The 16,377-nt window shown below is 42.7% G+C and overlaps 1 protein-coding gene across 5 annotated transcripts in view; it reads right to left on the reverse strand.

The window, feature by feature from the left end:
* LOC130358108 (cell surface glycoprotein CD200 receptor 1-B-like) overlaps positions 1-16,377 on the reverse strand; it is a 75,123-nt gene that overhangs the window by 12,417 nt on the left and 46,329 nt on the right. For 4 of the 5 annotated variants that reach the window (XM_056560930.1, XM_056560931.1, XM_056560933.1 and 1 more), the window contains one exon: positions 1,229-1,531. In XM_056560930.1, the coding sequence (XP_056416905.1) occupies positions 1,229-1,531 (303 nt within the window). Of the gene's footprint in view, positions 1-1,228; positions 1,532-11,408; positions 11,504-16,377 lie in introns of those variants that run through there. The other variant, XM_056560934.1, reaches the window with a different exon arrangement.

Below are 16,377 nucleotides of genomic sequence, written 5' to 3' on the forward strand. Positions count from 1 at the left end.
AAACTGCAGGCTTAATTGGATAATTGCCGTGTAGAACACTTAGGACACCAAACATTCTACACGGCAATTATCCAATTAAGTCTGCGGTTTTATGAATGAAAAATTTTCCCACAGCAATTACTATGCATGTCATTGACCTGGTAACCCATTTCTGACAAAAGCCAGCAGAATTTGAAAATGAATTAAAAAGCATTGCGCGAATGCGTGTGTTTGCCAAAGTGTGCCTCCAGCTGTTGCAAAACTACAACTCCCAGCATGCCCAGACAGCCGCATGCTGGGTGGGTGTTATAGTTTTACAACAGTTTGATCGATGCGTTTGATTGTCGGGTGATTTATGTAGAACATCATGTTATACATAAATCACCCGACAATCAAACACATCAATCATTCATACAGCATTCATTCATTCATTCAACATTACATTATGTATTAATATAAATCACATAAAATTATATTATCTTACCTGTCTTCCAATATTCCGATCTCTGCGGCTGCCCTCTTTTCCTGCACACACTCCCGATAATGGTCCCCTGCTTAAAAAAGATTTACCCGAATGTACCTGAATACCGAATGTATACGAAAAATCAAACCCACCCGAATACGAATGTATCCGAAAAAAAATCAAACCCAGACACCCGAATACAGAATGTATCCGCAAAATGAGTCCCCGGACACCCGAATACCGAATGTTTCCGAAAAATGAGTCCCCGGACACCCGAATACCGAATTCATCCGAAAAAATTAACCCACCGGACACCCGAATACCGAATGTATCCGAAAAAAAATTCAACCTGGACACCCGAATACCGAATGTATCTGAAAATCAAAACTGAAAATATTACTGAACCGAAAATTTTATAAAAAACAAAACGAAAAAAAAACGAAATTTTTTCTTCTGCACATGTCTATTCTCCAGCACAATGTTGTGGTATAGCAGTAAGGAGTAAATTCTGCGTTATGAATGGCCAGACAAGTAAAGGAAGTCCATGTCTGTGTACTACTGACAAACAGTCCAACCCTGGTCCTGCCCCATGAAATGTAGAAAATAAGAAATAGCTGTGCACCATGGAGGAGACTCTCAGTTGCTCCATAATATCAATGCGTGCACTAAAATCACCTTGTCACTACTCTGAAGGGTTAATGTCACTAAACTATGCAGGTTTGAAACTACACGTACACTTATATATATATATATTATGACATCTTGAGGATAAAAGTTTTCACTTACCTAGTAAATTTAAAGCAACTATATGAATGAATGTTCCAGTTTTATTGACAATCTCACATGTATAATTTCCTTCATCGAAGACCGTGCACTTATCTATCCTGAGAGATGTTTCATTCTTATCTATTTCCACACGCATTCGATTGCTACAGTTTCCGTAAGTAATGCTTCTATTATTTGACAGGTAACAGGAAGGCTGATTAAGAAAATTCCCTTTCCAGGTGACCATAATGAAGTTTTCTGTTGAGTGTTGGCAGTGCAGCACCTCGTCATCTTCAACACGAGCAGTTTGAGTAGTAAAGATATCTGAAAAAGCAATGAATAAGAAATAAAGTGCAGGTTCAATAAAAAAAAATGCAAAGATGTTTCTTCATGGTGAAGAATAAACATTGCCTCCAGTTAGTCCACAGTCTGGTATAAACACTGCCCTGGTCAGTGCACAATTTAGTGTAAATATTTTCCCTGGTCAATACACAGTCTAGTGTAAATGCTTTCCCCAGTCATTCCACACAGTCTAGTGTATTTATTATCCATGGTTAGTGCACAGTCTAGTGTATTTATTATCCATGGTTAGTTCACAATCTTGTGTATTTATTATCCATGGTTAGTGCACAGTCTAGTGTATTTATTATCCATGGTTAGTTCACAATCTAGTGTATTTATTATCCATGGTTAGTGCACAGTCTAGTGTATTTATTATCCATGGTTAGTTCACAATCTTGTGTATTTATTATCCATGGTTAGTGCACAGTCTAGTGTATTTATTATCCATGGTTAGTGCACAGTCTAGTGTATTTATTATCCATGATTAGTGCACAGTCTAGTGTATTTATTATCCATGGTTAGTTCACAATCTAGTGTATTTATTATCCATGATTAGTGCACAGTATAGTGTATTTATTATCCATGGTTAGTGCACAGTCTAGTGTATTTATGATCCATGGTTAGTGCACAGTCTAGTGTATTTATTATCCATGGTTAGTTCACAATCTAGTGTATTTATTATCCATGGTTAGTGCACAGTCTAGTGTATTTATTATCCATGGTTAGTTCACAATCTTGTGTATTTATTATCCATGGTTAGTGCACAGTCTAGTGTATTTATTATCCATGGTTAGTGCACAGTCTAGTGTATTTATTATCCATGATTAGTGCACAGTCTAGTGTATTTATTATCCATGGTTAGTTCACAATCTAGTGTTTTTATTATCCATGGTTAATGCACAGTCTAGTGTATTTATTATCCATGGTTAGTTCACAATCTAGTGTATTTATTATCCATGATTAGTGCACAGTATAGTGTATTTATTATCCATGGTTAGTGCACAGTCTAGTGTATTTATGATCCATGGTTAGTGCACAGTCTAGTGTATTTATTATCCATGGTTAGTTCACAATCTAGTGTATTTATTATCCATGGTTAGTGCACAGTCTAGTGTATTTATTATCCATGGTTAGTTCACAATCTTGTGTATTTATTATCCATGGTTAGTGCACAGTCTAGTGTATTTATTATCCATGGTTAGTGCACAGTCTAGTGTATTTATTATCCATGATTAGTGCACAGTCTAGTGTATTTATTATCCATGGTTAGTTCACAATCTAGTGTTTTTATTATCCATGGTTAGTGCACAGTCTAGTGTATTTATTATCCATGGTTAGTTCACAATCTAGTGTATTTATTATCCATGATTAGTGCACAGTATAGTGTATTTATTATCCATGGTTAGTGCACAGTCTAGTGTATTTATGATCCATGGTTAGTGCACAGTCTAGTGTATTTATTATCCATGGTTAGTGCACAATCTAGTGTATTTATTATCCATGGTTAGTGCACAGTCTAGTGTATTTATTATCCATGGTTAGTGCTCAGTCTAGTGTATTTATTATCCATGGTTAGTGCTCAGTCTAGTGTATTTATTATCCATGGTTAGTTCACAATCTAGGGTATTTATTATCCATGGTTAGTGCACAGTCTAGTGTATTTATTATCCATGGTTAGTGCACAGTCTAGTGTATTTATTATCCATGGTTAGTGCACAGTCTAGTGTATTTATTATCCATGGTTAGTGCACAGTCTTGTGTAAATGCCTCAGTCAATCTGTAGTCTAGTGTTAATACTGCCCAGGTCCATGTACAAATAAATGTTAAAGGGGTACTCCAGTGGAAAACTTTTTTTTTTTAAATCAACTGGTGCCAGAAAGTTAAACAGATTTGTAAATTACTTCTATTAAAAAAATCTTAATCCTTCCAGTACTTTTTAGGGGCTGTATACTACAGAGGAAATGCTTTACTTTTTAGATTTCTCTGATGTCATGACCCCAGTGCTCTCTGCTGACCTCTGCTGTCCATGTTAGGAACTGTCCAGAACAGGAGAAAATCCCCATAGCAAACATATGCTGCTCAGGACAGTTGCTAAAATGGACAGCAGATGTCAGCAGAGAGCACTGTGGTCGTGACAGAAGAGAAATACAAAAAGTAAAGCATTTCCTCTGTAGTATATAGCCCTTAAAAAGTATTGGAAGGATTAAGATTTTTTAATAGAAGTAATTTACAAATCTGTTTAACTTTCTGGCGCCAGTTGATTTAAAAAAAGTTTTCCACGGGAGTACCCCTTTAATGCTTCCCCCGGTCAGTCCACACAGTAGTGTAAAAATGTCCCCTGGTTAATGCACAGTCTACTATAAATTCTACCTCGGTCAGTACACAATCTAGTGCAAATGCTGTCCCAGTCAGTGCACAGTATAGTGTAAATGCTGCCCCTAGTCAGTAGAGAATTTAGGGTTAATTCTGCTCAGCCTGTAGTCTAGTGTTAATGCCACCCTAGCAAATACATAATCTAGTGTTAATGCTGCCTTGATCAGTAGTGTTGTTCGCGAATATTCGCAATGCAAATTTTATTCGCGAATATCGCATATTCGCGAATTCGCGAATATTTGCAAATATAGCGCTATATATTCGTAATTACGAATATTCTTTTTTTTTTTTTTTTCCACAGTACACATCACAGTGATCATCCCTCTCTGCTTCCAGCTTGTGTGGTGCAAAGAAAGAAGGCTCTAATACTACTGTGTGAGACTGGCGTGCGAAAATTCGCATGCGCGAAAATTAGTATATGCTACTTTTCGCATATGCGAATTTTCGCTTATGTTAATTTTCGCATCTGAAAATTTTCGCATACGTGGATTTTCGCATGGGCGAAGTTTCGCATATGCGAAAATAAAACGAGGGTATAACGAATATGCGAATATTCGCGAATATATGACGAATATTCGTCCATATATTCGCGAATATTCGCGAATTCGAATATGGCCTATGCCGCTCAACACTATTCACGAATATTCGTCCTCATATTCGTCCTCATATTCGTGAAATATCGCGAATTCGAATAGGGCATATGCCGCTCATCGCTAGTGCCAATCGCTGTATCTCCTTTGCTATTGTTTTCCTCTGTCTGTACACGGTCTAGTGTCTGGTCTAGCTTTTTGCACAGTCACTATAAAATATACTGTAAACTCTATAGGCTCGTGCTTCTAGACTTTTTAAGGCATCTAGATGAAGCACGATTGCCTCAAAGGTAAGAGGAAGAGATCGCAGAGTCACGGCGAAACTGAAACCAGACGTATTTGTCAAAAAAAGGGAATATGAAAAGTTTTTAAATCTTTTTGTAACCACAGATATTGCTCCTCAGGCTTAGTCAGCAGCTGCTAGTAAATAAGACTTAGTTCAAGGTCGTCTTTTGGGAACAACCCTATACAGTGGTCCCTCAAGTTACAATATTAATTGGTTCCAGGACGACCATTGTATGTTGAAACCATTGTATGTTGAGACCAGAACTCTATGGAAACCTGGTCATTGGTTCTGAAGCCTCCAAAATGTCATCCAAAAATGGGAAAAAAGGAGGATTAAAGAAGAATAAGTAGATAACTAATAGAGATAAAGCAAATCCTTACATATAAAAGTAATAAAGATCTGCTGGGAGCTGTAATCACTGTCTAGGTCAGTGTTTCCCAACCGGGGAGCCTCCAGCTGTTGCAAAACGACAACACCCAGCATGCCCGGACAGCCAACGGCTGTCCGGGCATGCTGGGAGTTGTAGTTTTGCAACAGCTGCAGGCCCCCTGGTTGGGAAACAATGGTCTCTATGGGGATGTAAATTGTGAAATAAAAAAATATATAAAAAAAAGTGTTTCTAAAAAATGATATAAAAAAACAAAAAAAAAAAAACACCCTTATTTTCCCATTTTATTAAAAACTAAATAAAAATAAAAAAACATATTTGGTATTGCCATGTGCATAAATGTCTAAAACATTACAATATATTGTTTACGACCCATACGGTGAACGTCATAAATGTAAAAAAATAGATTTTTTGTCACATAGTAATATATAGCATATTTTTCGCCCTATAGGACGCACCGGCGTATAGGACGCACCCAATTTATAGGTGCAAAATCTAAAAAAATAAAGATTTTGAACCCAATAGTGGTCTTCAACCTGCGGACCTCCAGATGTTGCAAAACTACAACTCCCAGCATGCCCGGACAGCCGTTGGCTGTCCGGGCATGCTGGGAGTTGTAGTTTTGCAACAGCTGGAGGCACCCTGGTTGGGAAACAATGGTCTATGTAGAGGATAGGAGCTTCTTCAGGGTCCTATACAGTACACACAGTGTCCCAAATGGAGCCGCCCTTACTTGGTGTCCAAAGGAGCAGCTAACCCTGGCACAGGTAAGGAGTAGTACAGAACTTGTAGTTCCTCCCTGTACTGTAGGGGGCGCTACCAGACAGCCAGTCAGTGCATGCACTTCAGTAATACAGGTGATTTACCAGTAAAATGCCAATTCTGATTGGTCAGTTCCTCCAGTTGTGACACCATTCACAGATCTGGACTGTCTGTACATTCATTGTATGTTGAGTCTGGTTTCAAGTTACGATGGTCCAGAAAAGACCATTGTATGTTGAAACTATTGTATGTTGAGGCCATTGTAAGTTGAGGGATCACTGTATATCACAAGATTTTCAACAAAGCACCCTGGTAATTGTTCCTCAGTACATTACGCGCAGCTTTACTTTTGAGGTGTTGTTCCCAAAACAGTTTTTAAGGGATCCATCCTTAAAATAAAAATCCATTCAAAATGATATAACTATACACAATTGGAGTATAACATGTTTAACCCTTTAACAACCCTGGATTTTTACGTTTTTCCTTGTCGCCATTTAAGAGCCATAACTCTTTATTTTTTCCAGCCACTGAGCCATATGAGGCTTGTATTTTGCAAAACCAATTGTAATTACATCCTTTATTATTCCCACAAATATGAAGAAAAAAAAAAGTTAAATTTTCTAGGAAAAAAATATTTTAATTACCCTTTTCTGACCTTTATAACTTTACTTTTCTGTCTACAAAAGTCTGTGGGGTCTCATTTTTGCACCATTATGCCTAAAATTGTCTTCTTCTTCTTCTTCTTTTGTCCCCTATAACTTTTTTACTTTTCGGTTTACAGGGCTGTATAGGAGCTAATTTCTTGTGGTCTGTAGTTTAATTGGTGCAATTTTAGTTTTGATGGCATTTAAAAATTTTTTTTTTTTTTATAGATATAACATATTTTTCGCCATATAAGACGCACTTTTTCTTCCCCAAAACTGGGGGGGGAAAAGTCGGTGCGTCTTATACGGCGAATACACACCTATCGCGGTGGTCCCTGCAGCCATCAACGGCCGGGACCCGCGGCTTATACAGGACATCACCAATTGGGGTGATGCCCTGTATTAACCCTTCAGACGTGGCGATCAAAGCTGACCGCCGAGTCTGAAGGGAAAGTGACACTAACCCGGCTGTTCAGTCGATTTCACCGCGGCGGTCCCGAACAGCCCGACTGAATAGCCGGGTTAGTGCTTACAGGACACCGGGAGGGACCTTACCTGCCTCCTCGGTGTCTTCTCCGTTCAGGGATCCCCTGTATGGCCGGCGCTCTCCTTCCTCGTCATCACATCGTCGCGTATGTGCGTCGGCGTGCGTAACGACGTGATGACGGCGACGGAGAGCGAGGATACCCGGCCGGCAGCAGAGACGTTCCGGAGCGACGGGGACACGGCGACAGCGATGGAGCGACATCCAGGGCAGCGGTGACGGGTCCGGAGCGGCGGGGACACGTGAGTATTACCTCCTATGCAGTGGTCATCGATCTGCGCACCTCCAGATGTTGCAAAACTACAACTCCCAGCATGCCCGGACAGCCAACGGCTGTCCGGGCATGCTGGGAGTTGTAGTTTTGCAACATCTGGAGGTTCGCAGGTTGAAGACAACTATTGGGTTCAAAATCTTTATTTTTTTAGATTTTGCACCTATAAATTGGGTGGGTCTTATATGCCGGTGCGTCCTATAGGGCGAAAATACGGTATATATTACTATGTGACAAAAAATCTATTTTTTTACATTTATGACGTTCACCGTATGGGTCGTAAACAATATATTGTAATGTTTTAGACATTTATGCACATGGCAATACCAAATATGTTTTTTTTTATTTTTATTTAGTTTTTAATAAAATGGGAAAATAAGGGTGGTTTTTTTTTGCTGTTTTTTTATATCATTTTTTAGAAACACTTTTTTTTATTTTTTTATTTATTTCACAATTTACATCCCCATAGGGCATAGCAGTGAACATTGAAATTGGTGCTCCACTGATACAGCCTGGCTCTCCCAGGTTGTATCACTGCAATGTGGATCCGGCAGCTGAAGGCCGGTAAAGGGACTCTCTGTCACGATTTTAGTTCATAGGACCCCCACGATCACATCCCAGGGATCCAATGAGCGCCACTGAGCTACCAAGATGTTTTACTTTAACTTTCATCCCCATGATCGGCATTGACCACCGATGTGTGTTGTCAATAGTGAGGTCCTGGCTACTGATAGTAGCAGGCCCTCACCCCCTTTAAAGCGAGCGCAGCTCCTCTCCTGCACCCGCTTCATAGTCATTTAACACTACAGGGTGATTGTTGTCCAGGGGTTAACAGCAGCCTTGATTTTACCATCTAATGTATCTGGGGAAAACACTGGATTAGATGCCGTGGTGATATTGTGATTGCGGCATCAAAGTAGTTTCTGGAAACCTGTCACCGCCATTGGCACCCAGGCAACACAAATGCCAGGACGGGGATGGGTTTCCATGGCAGAGGGCTACCAGGTATGCCAGGTATTTGCTCTTACTTCAGCTTCCAGCTGGGCCAGATGGCTCCCTTGTCAGCTTTATGTTGACAGGATAATACACTGCACTATAGTATGTGAGCGATCCAGAGATTGTACTAGTAAAATGGGACTAATAAAAAGTACAAAAAGATTATTATATTAAAAAAAATTAAAAAAAATGTAATATATAGCATCATCCTGTCCGTAGCAACCTGAACTATAAAATGATCTCATTTAGTTGTAATAGTAAAAATAGACAAATAAACAAAAAACTCAACAGCAGTATTTCCCAACAAAAACAAAAAATAAAAAATGAATAAATAAATAAAAACAAGAGAAAGTAATTTGTACTTCAACATGATGCCTTTAAAAAGTACAACTTGTGGTCAGGGCAACCAAACGTGACATACCAAGTGACATACCTTTAGAGTAAGGAACCCCTGCAGAACAAAGACTTACCCATAGAGCAAAGCGGCTTCAATTGAGCACTAGCTGCCATAGAGTAAATATGCCTAATGTGGGCAAAAATCAACCGGTAGGATAGTTTGTATACATCCTTGACCCCAACATAACCCTCATTATTATCACAAGATGCTGAAACTGATGCCGACATCCCCATCAACCGAACTTTCTAAAACGTGCCACTCCATGAGGTGTGGAGGGTGCTACCCGACCTTCTGTGGCAACTTGACCTGGTATGACCATGGTTTACCCTGAGTGGATAGAATGCCCCTCAATGTATAGCTACCGGCAATGAAACGGCTGTTTCTTGAAAATTGACCATGTTCTATCAGGTGTTGATGTGGTGAGAACATCCAACTGCTCATTTGGTACCCTTACCAAGTAGTAACCTACTTAACTACCAATAACTGCGCCTGACATGCATAGTGACATGATGTTGAACACTGACCATCCATATGTCTTCTCTAAGAGTAACAAAGCACAAGTCTGTTACTTGTAAAATTCCTAAAGTGTAAATGGCAAAGACCACTGCAAGAGTAGGTTAATGGAAGGCACCCAAGAACATGTGTAGTACCCTAACATGTAACCAATGACTAGAGTGGCAAAAATTCACGTCAGTAGCGATAACCTCCCCGGATTGTTCAAGGTATTATGCCTAATCTACAGGTGTAACGTGTAACTGTTATCCAACAACCCTGTAAATATTGCCATCTGATCCCCACGTGAACATAACTAATAATCTATATAACTAATAATCTCATCGTCAACCTTAAGATGAGAGTGGCTGAAAAGATGTTTAAACCTGTAGACGTAACAGGTCAAATACAGGAACCAGGCATTACCAACGGGTAATATCGAAACAAAAGTAAAATGATGGTAAAGGGATTACCTGAGCCCTGCGTACAGAGTAAATGAAAGTAACAATAAAGTGACATCCTAAAAATAGTACCAGGCCTAATTTCGTGACAGCCTAAGAACATGAAAACGTGACAGTAGATATATAGCAACATCCTGATGACTATAGACAGCAGGTATGGAGTACATCTACTTGAACATTAATGTGATGATTAATGGGATGCAACTGGAGTAAAGCAAGTATATGTATTATTTTATTGTCCAGGAAGACATAAAACTAAATTAAATGAGGCTTTGACTACTATGTAAGCAGAATACCTCTGAAAACCATGAAACGAAAAGAACATGAAGCTTAAAGGGGTACTGCCCCAGCGTTCAGGACATTTTGTTCTCAACGCTTTGAGCGGGCAGCAGGGGTCGTGACGCCACAGCCACGCCCTTGTGACCTCACGTCATGCCCCCTCAATGCAAGTCTATGGGAGGGGGCATGGCGGCCGCTACGTCCCCTCCCATAGACTTGCATTGAGGGGGCATGGAGTGACAACGCGAGGGGGCGTGACCGTGACATCACAACCCCTGCCGCCCGCATCCAGTGTGCTAAATGAACATTGGGCGCTGCACAGAGATGGGGGTCCCCCAGCTGCAGGATTCGGGGATAAGAAATCTAGGGGTAGAACACACCTGTCCCCACAGGTAGATGTCACATAGTGTGTTTGTTCTGTGTTGTTAAATGTAATGTATTATGTTTTCCATGCACTTTCATGCTGCTGCACCCTATGGGATTAACCTGTTGTACAGGAGGATGCTAAGGGGTTGACTGGTTTGTGTCTAGCCAACCAGGGCTGCTGCCCTGCCCTCCCCCAAATCTGCTTGATAGGGAGGAGTTAGTTCAGTTCAGACTTAGTTGTAAGGGAGAGTGGAGGTCACATTGGACCTCTGCTATGGACTTATACCTCACTATATGAGGCCTAAGAAAATTCCAGTTGCTGCACTAATTTATTCCATGGCTAAAGCATCAAAGCACAGACGATCCGGCTCATGAGGTGATGATCCAATATTACTTTATTACTATTCCAGCATACAAAATCATATAAAAGCAGGACTAACACATTTCGGATGCAATGTCCTTGTCAAAGTCACATTCTACAGGATCTTGACAACCAGTATATCTATCCCAGAGAGAAGCAGGTCTGCAGTAGATCCCATTAGCCAAAGAGAAGCATTATAGGAGGAAGTAAGCCTCGGGCAGCTCCGGTCCCAAAAAATCTACAGATTCCACCTGGCGGTAAGCCCTATTGCTGTATACCTGTATGGAGAGCAGATTTAGTGTCTGTCAGCTCCCAAGTCTCCTAGAAGTTAAATAGTACAAGCCAGTCTAATCGAAACAATATCAAGCCCATCAGATGCTAATTTATCGGCAAGGACTACAAGTCACATAGTGCCCTGAAGCAACTGTGATCCTTGCAGCAAATTCCTGTGACTTTGCACCACTGTTTAAACTATTCCTGTATTATTGCAAGTCACTAAGTAAAAGATTTTCTGTAACCCTGCATTGTGGTTATCATTGTCCCCAGCACTTGGCCCAGGAGAACTGTCTAAAGCTTGGAACGATTTGGTAACTTTACCCTGGCATCACAAACTGTGCATTACATCATTTACACCATACACACCACATACCCCCATGAACACCATTGCACAGATGTATGGGTACCAGCCAACACCATTGCATAGATTCATGTGTAAGCAGCAGACAGCATCACACTGGAGGGATTAGATACAAAGGGGGAGATTTATCAAAACCTGTGCAAAGAAAAAGTTGCCCAGTTGCAAATAGCAAACCAATCAAATCGCTTCTTTCATTTTGCAGCATACAGTATCACACTGAAGAGGAATATATACACCGGGCAGCATACAGTATCCCACTAAGGGGAATATAGATACACAGTGCAGTGTGATGTCCCAGTACAGGATGTGGCTCCCTACTGTCCTCCTGTCAGACGGAGTCCCTGCATGTCCCCCAGGGCTCTCCTGCAGCATTTCCCCATCATGTACATCATTTGTATATGTTAAGAGTAATGTACCTTTAATTGTTAGTCACATGTTTGTATCACATGTTCATTACCCAGAGAACACCCAGTGACCAGGTGACCCACCAGGTGGTCTATGGGCTACTTGCACAGCCCCCTATATAACAAGGGGAGGAGCTGTAATCTATCTCCTCTTCTTGTCTGCTGAGGTCCAGTGCAGTCAAGTGTTCCAGAGCCTGTGTTCAGCCATTGGAGGCCTCAAGCCTAAATTGCAGCCACAAGTCAGCAAGTCTTCATCCCTACTATCTGTCACCATCTCAAGTCAAGTCACCTATAGTCACCGTGGCCTGCATTATAGTCTGTCAAGTCACTGCAAGTTCCAGCAAGCCTGCGAGGTCCCCCTGTGTCACTGGCCACCTCTCTGGGATTTTGGCTGAACTGCATAGACTGTACCATCTGTCTAACCTCAGTAAAGCTACTGTTTTTTTTTTATCTAGCCTTGGACTCTTTATTGCCCCTGCCAAACCTAGGATCAGCCGTACAACCTTTCAGGGGGTTTAGGTAAACCATGCCCTGGCATCACGACAGAATGGGCTAATTCCACCTGCCCCTTGGGCCATAACATCTGCCCGCATCTACCTTACACTACACCCTTGGCACCACACAGCATACAGTATTGGTCCTGTCCCTTTGTCTAAAGTCCCCTCAGCCAGAGTCCCTCCATGACAATAGGGCTCTCCTTTAGGACTAATTCCTAGTCGCCTCATATAAATGGTATTTAATGTATAAATATGTATATTTAATATGTTATATAGGAATACCTCTGTATAGGACCTTAGAGGTCAAGTGCCTTTAAATTAATTGTACTATGGTTTAAGGACCTTTGGGTCATGTGATACCCAGAGTTCACTGGGTCAGGACTGACAGGTTCTGATGACCATTGAGTTTTGTTCCACAGCCTTAATATATAAGGGGCTGCTGCCACTAAATTCTCTCTCTTCCTGCCGGTCTAGCAAGCAGCACTAATCTCAGCACAAATCATCAATTCAAGCTAGGCCCAAAGCCTAAGAATCTGCAGCCACTAAACATGAGTTACTCAAGCTCAAATCACTGAATCCTGTGTGACTACTAGAAGCTCAAATCTCCTAAAAATAGTAGCACAGTGGCTAGAAAACAAAGCTCATTGATCCAGTAGTCCCAGCAAACCTGTGAGGAACCTGTATCACTGTTCTCTCTCTCAAAGACTGTTATGTTCCATGCCGTTGCATAGAATATACAGTAAAGTTACTTCAAGTTTACTTCATGAAATCTGCTGTGGACATTCCGTTATTTCTCCCTGCCGTTTGTGGGATGGTTGGGGGTAGGATTACTACATTGAGGAAACCGCACCCTGGGGTCACGACTGTCACGATTCGGCTGGCTGGAGGTGGATCCTCTGTGCCAGAGAGGGATTGGCATGGACCGTGTCGGTGGACCGGTTCTAAGTTGCTACTGGTATTCACCAGAGCCCGCCGCAAAGCGGGATGGTCTTGCAGCGGCGGTAGCAACCAGGTCGTATCCACCGGCAACGGCTCAACCTCTCTGACTGCTGAGATAAGTGCGGTACAAGGGAGTAGACAAGAGCAAGGTCGGACGTAGCAGAAGGTCAGGGCAGGCAGCAAGGATCGTAGTCAGGGGCAAAGGCAGGAGGTCTGGAACACAGGCTAGGAACACACAAGGAAACGCTTTCACTGGCACAATGGCAACAAGATCCGGCAAGGGAGTGCAGGGGAAGTGAGGTATAAGTAGGGAAGTGCACAGGTGAAGGTACTGATTAAAACCTCATGCGCCAATCAGTGGCGCACCGGCCCTTTAAATCGCAAAGACCCGGCGCGCGCGCCCTAGGGAGCGGGGCCGCACGCGCCGGGACAGCACAGACGGGGAACGGGTCTGGTAAGCAAATCAGGATGCGCATCGCGAGCGGGCTCGTCCCGCATCGTGAATCGCATCCCGGCTTGGAACATTATCGCAGCGCGCCCGGTCGGCAGGTCTGACCGGGGCGCTGCAAATAGGAGAACACTGTGAGCGCTCCGGGGAGGAGCGGGGGCCCGGAGCGCTCGGCGTAACAGTACCCCCCCCCCTTGGGTCTCCCCCTCTTTTTGGAACCTGAGAATTTGAGGATAAGGTTCTTGTCCAGGATGTTGTCCTCAGGTTCCCATGACCTCTCCTCTTTGCCGCAATTCTCCCAATCAACCCAAAAATTTTTTTGACCTCTGAGCGTCTTGGATGCCAGAATTTCTTTCACCGAAAAGATGTCAGAAGACCCGGAAACTGGAGTGGGAGCAACAACCTTGGGAGAGAAGCGGTTAAGGATGAGTGGTTTAAGGAGAGAGACATGGAAAGCATTGGGAATACGGAGAGAAGGAGGAAGAAGGAGTTTGTAAGAGACAGGGTTGATTTGGCACTTTATTTTGAAAGGACCAAGATAACGTGGTCCCAGTTTATAACTGGGGACACGAAAGCGGACATACTTGGCGGAGAGCCATACTTTGTCTCCGGGAGAAAAAATGGGGGGAATTCTTCTTTTCTTATCGGCATGTTTTTTCATCCAGGATGAGGCCTGTAAGAGAGAATTTTGAGTCTCTTTCCATATGGTGGAGAAGTCCCGAGTCACCTCATCAACAGCGGGCAAACCAGAAGGAATGGGAGTGGGAAGGGGGGGAAGAGGGTGACGGCCATACGCCACAAAAAATGGGGATTTAGCGGAAGACTCAGAGATTCTGAAATTGTACGAGAATTCGGCCCATGGTAGAAGATCTGCCCAGTCATCCTGGCGGGAGGAAACAAAATGTCGCAAATAGTCACCCAGGACCTGATTAATTCTTTCCACTTGCCCATTGGATTGGGGATGATAAGAAGACGAGAAGTTTAATTTGATTTTGAGTTGATTACAGAGGGCCCTCCAGAATTTTGACACAAATTGAACGCCTCTATCCGAGACGATATGCGTAGGAAGCCCGTGAAGGCGAAAAATGTGTATAAAAAATTGTTTTGCCAACTGAGGCGCAGAAGGAAGGCCTGGAAGAGGGATAAAATGTGCCATCTTGGAGAATCGATCAACGACCACCCAAATAACTGTGTTGCCATGGGATAAAGGTAAGTCAGTAATAAAGTCCATACCAATCTGAGACCATGGTCGTTCAGGAACAGGCAGAGGATGGAGGAGACCAGCAGGCTTCTGGCGAGGGGTCTTGTCCCGGGCACAGAATGTACAAGCACGCACGAAATCAACAACATCAGCTTCCAGGGTAGGCCACCAATAAAATCGAGAGGTGAGCTGGATGGATTTTTTGATGCCAGCATGGCCTGCGAGGTGTGAGGAGTGTCCCCACTTGAGAATCCCAAGGCGCTGGTGTGGAGAGACGAAGGTCTTCCCTGGAAGAGTTTGTCTGATGGAGGCTGGAGAAGTGGAGATCAGACAGTCCGGAGGAATAATGTGTTGCGGGGAAGCTTCCACTTCAGAGGCATCCGAAGAACGAGAGAGGGCGTCAGCCCTAATGTTCTTGTCAGCAGGGCGAAAATGAATTTCAAAGTTAAAACGGGCAATGAACAACGACCACCTAGCCTGGCGAGGGTTCAGCCGTTGGGCAGATTGAAGATAAGAGAGATTCTTGTAATCAGTGTATATAATAACTGGATATTTGGATCCCTCCAGCAGGTGCCTCCATTCCTCAAGCGCCAATTTAATGGCCAGTAGTTCTCGATCACCAATGGAGTAGTTTTTCTCCACCGGAGAGAAGCTCCTAGAAAAGAAACCATAAGTAACAGCATGTCCGGAAGAATTTTTTTTGTAGGAGTACTGCTCCAGCTCCTACCGAAGAGGCATCTACCTCCAGCGAGAAGGGCTTAGATGGATCAGGTCTGGAGAGTACGGGAGCAGAAGAAAAGGCAGTTTTGAGATGATTGAATGCATCTTCCGCTTGAGGAGACCAGGACTTAGGGTTGGCATTTTTCTTGGTTAGGGCCACGATAGGGGCCACAATAGTGGAAAAGTGCGGAATAAATTGTCTGTAATAATTGGCAAACCCCAAAAAACGTTGGATAGCACGGAGTCCAGAGGGGCATGGCCAATCCAACACGGCTGATAGTTTATCTGGGTCCATTTGGAGTCCCTGGCCAGAGACTAAATATCCTAGGAAGGGAAGAGATTGACATTCAAAGAGACATTTTTCCATTTTAGCATATAATTGATTGTCCCGAAGTCTCTGAAGAACCATGCGGACATGCTGGCGGTGTTCTTCTAGGTTAGCCGAAAAAATCTAAATATCGTCTAGGTAGACCACAACACAGGTATATAGAAGATCACGAAAAATTTCATTTGCAAAGTCTTGAAAGACGGCAGGGGCGTTGCAAAGCCCAAAGGGCATAACCAGATATTCAAAGTGTCCATCTCTGGTGTTAAACGCGGTCTTCCACTCGTTCCCCTCCCTGCTGCGGATGAGATTATATGCACCTCTTAAGTCCAGCTTGGTAAAGATGTGGGCGCCTCGTAGGCGATCAAAGAGTTCCGAGATAAGAGGTAGGGGATAGCGTTTTTTTTACCGTGATTTTATTAAGTCCACGTTAATCAATGCAAGGGC

This window comes from Hyla sarda, chromosome 2 (genome assembly GCF_029499605.1).
Source record: "Hyla sarda isolate aHylSar1 chromosome 2, aHylSar1.hap1, whole genome shotgun sequence".
NCBI lineage: Eukaryota > Metazoa > Chordata > Amphibia > Anura > Hylidae > Hyla > Hyla sarda.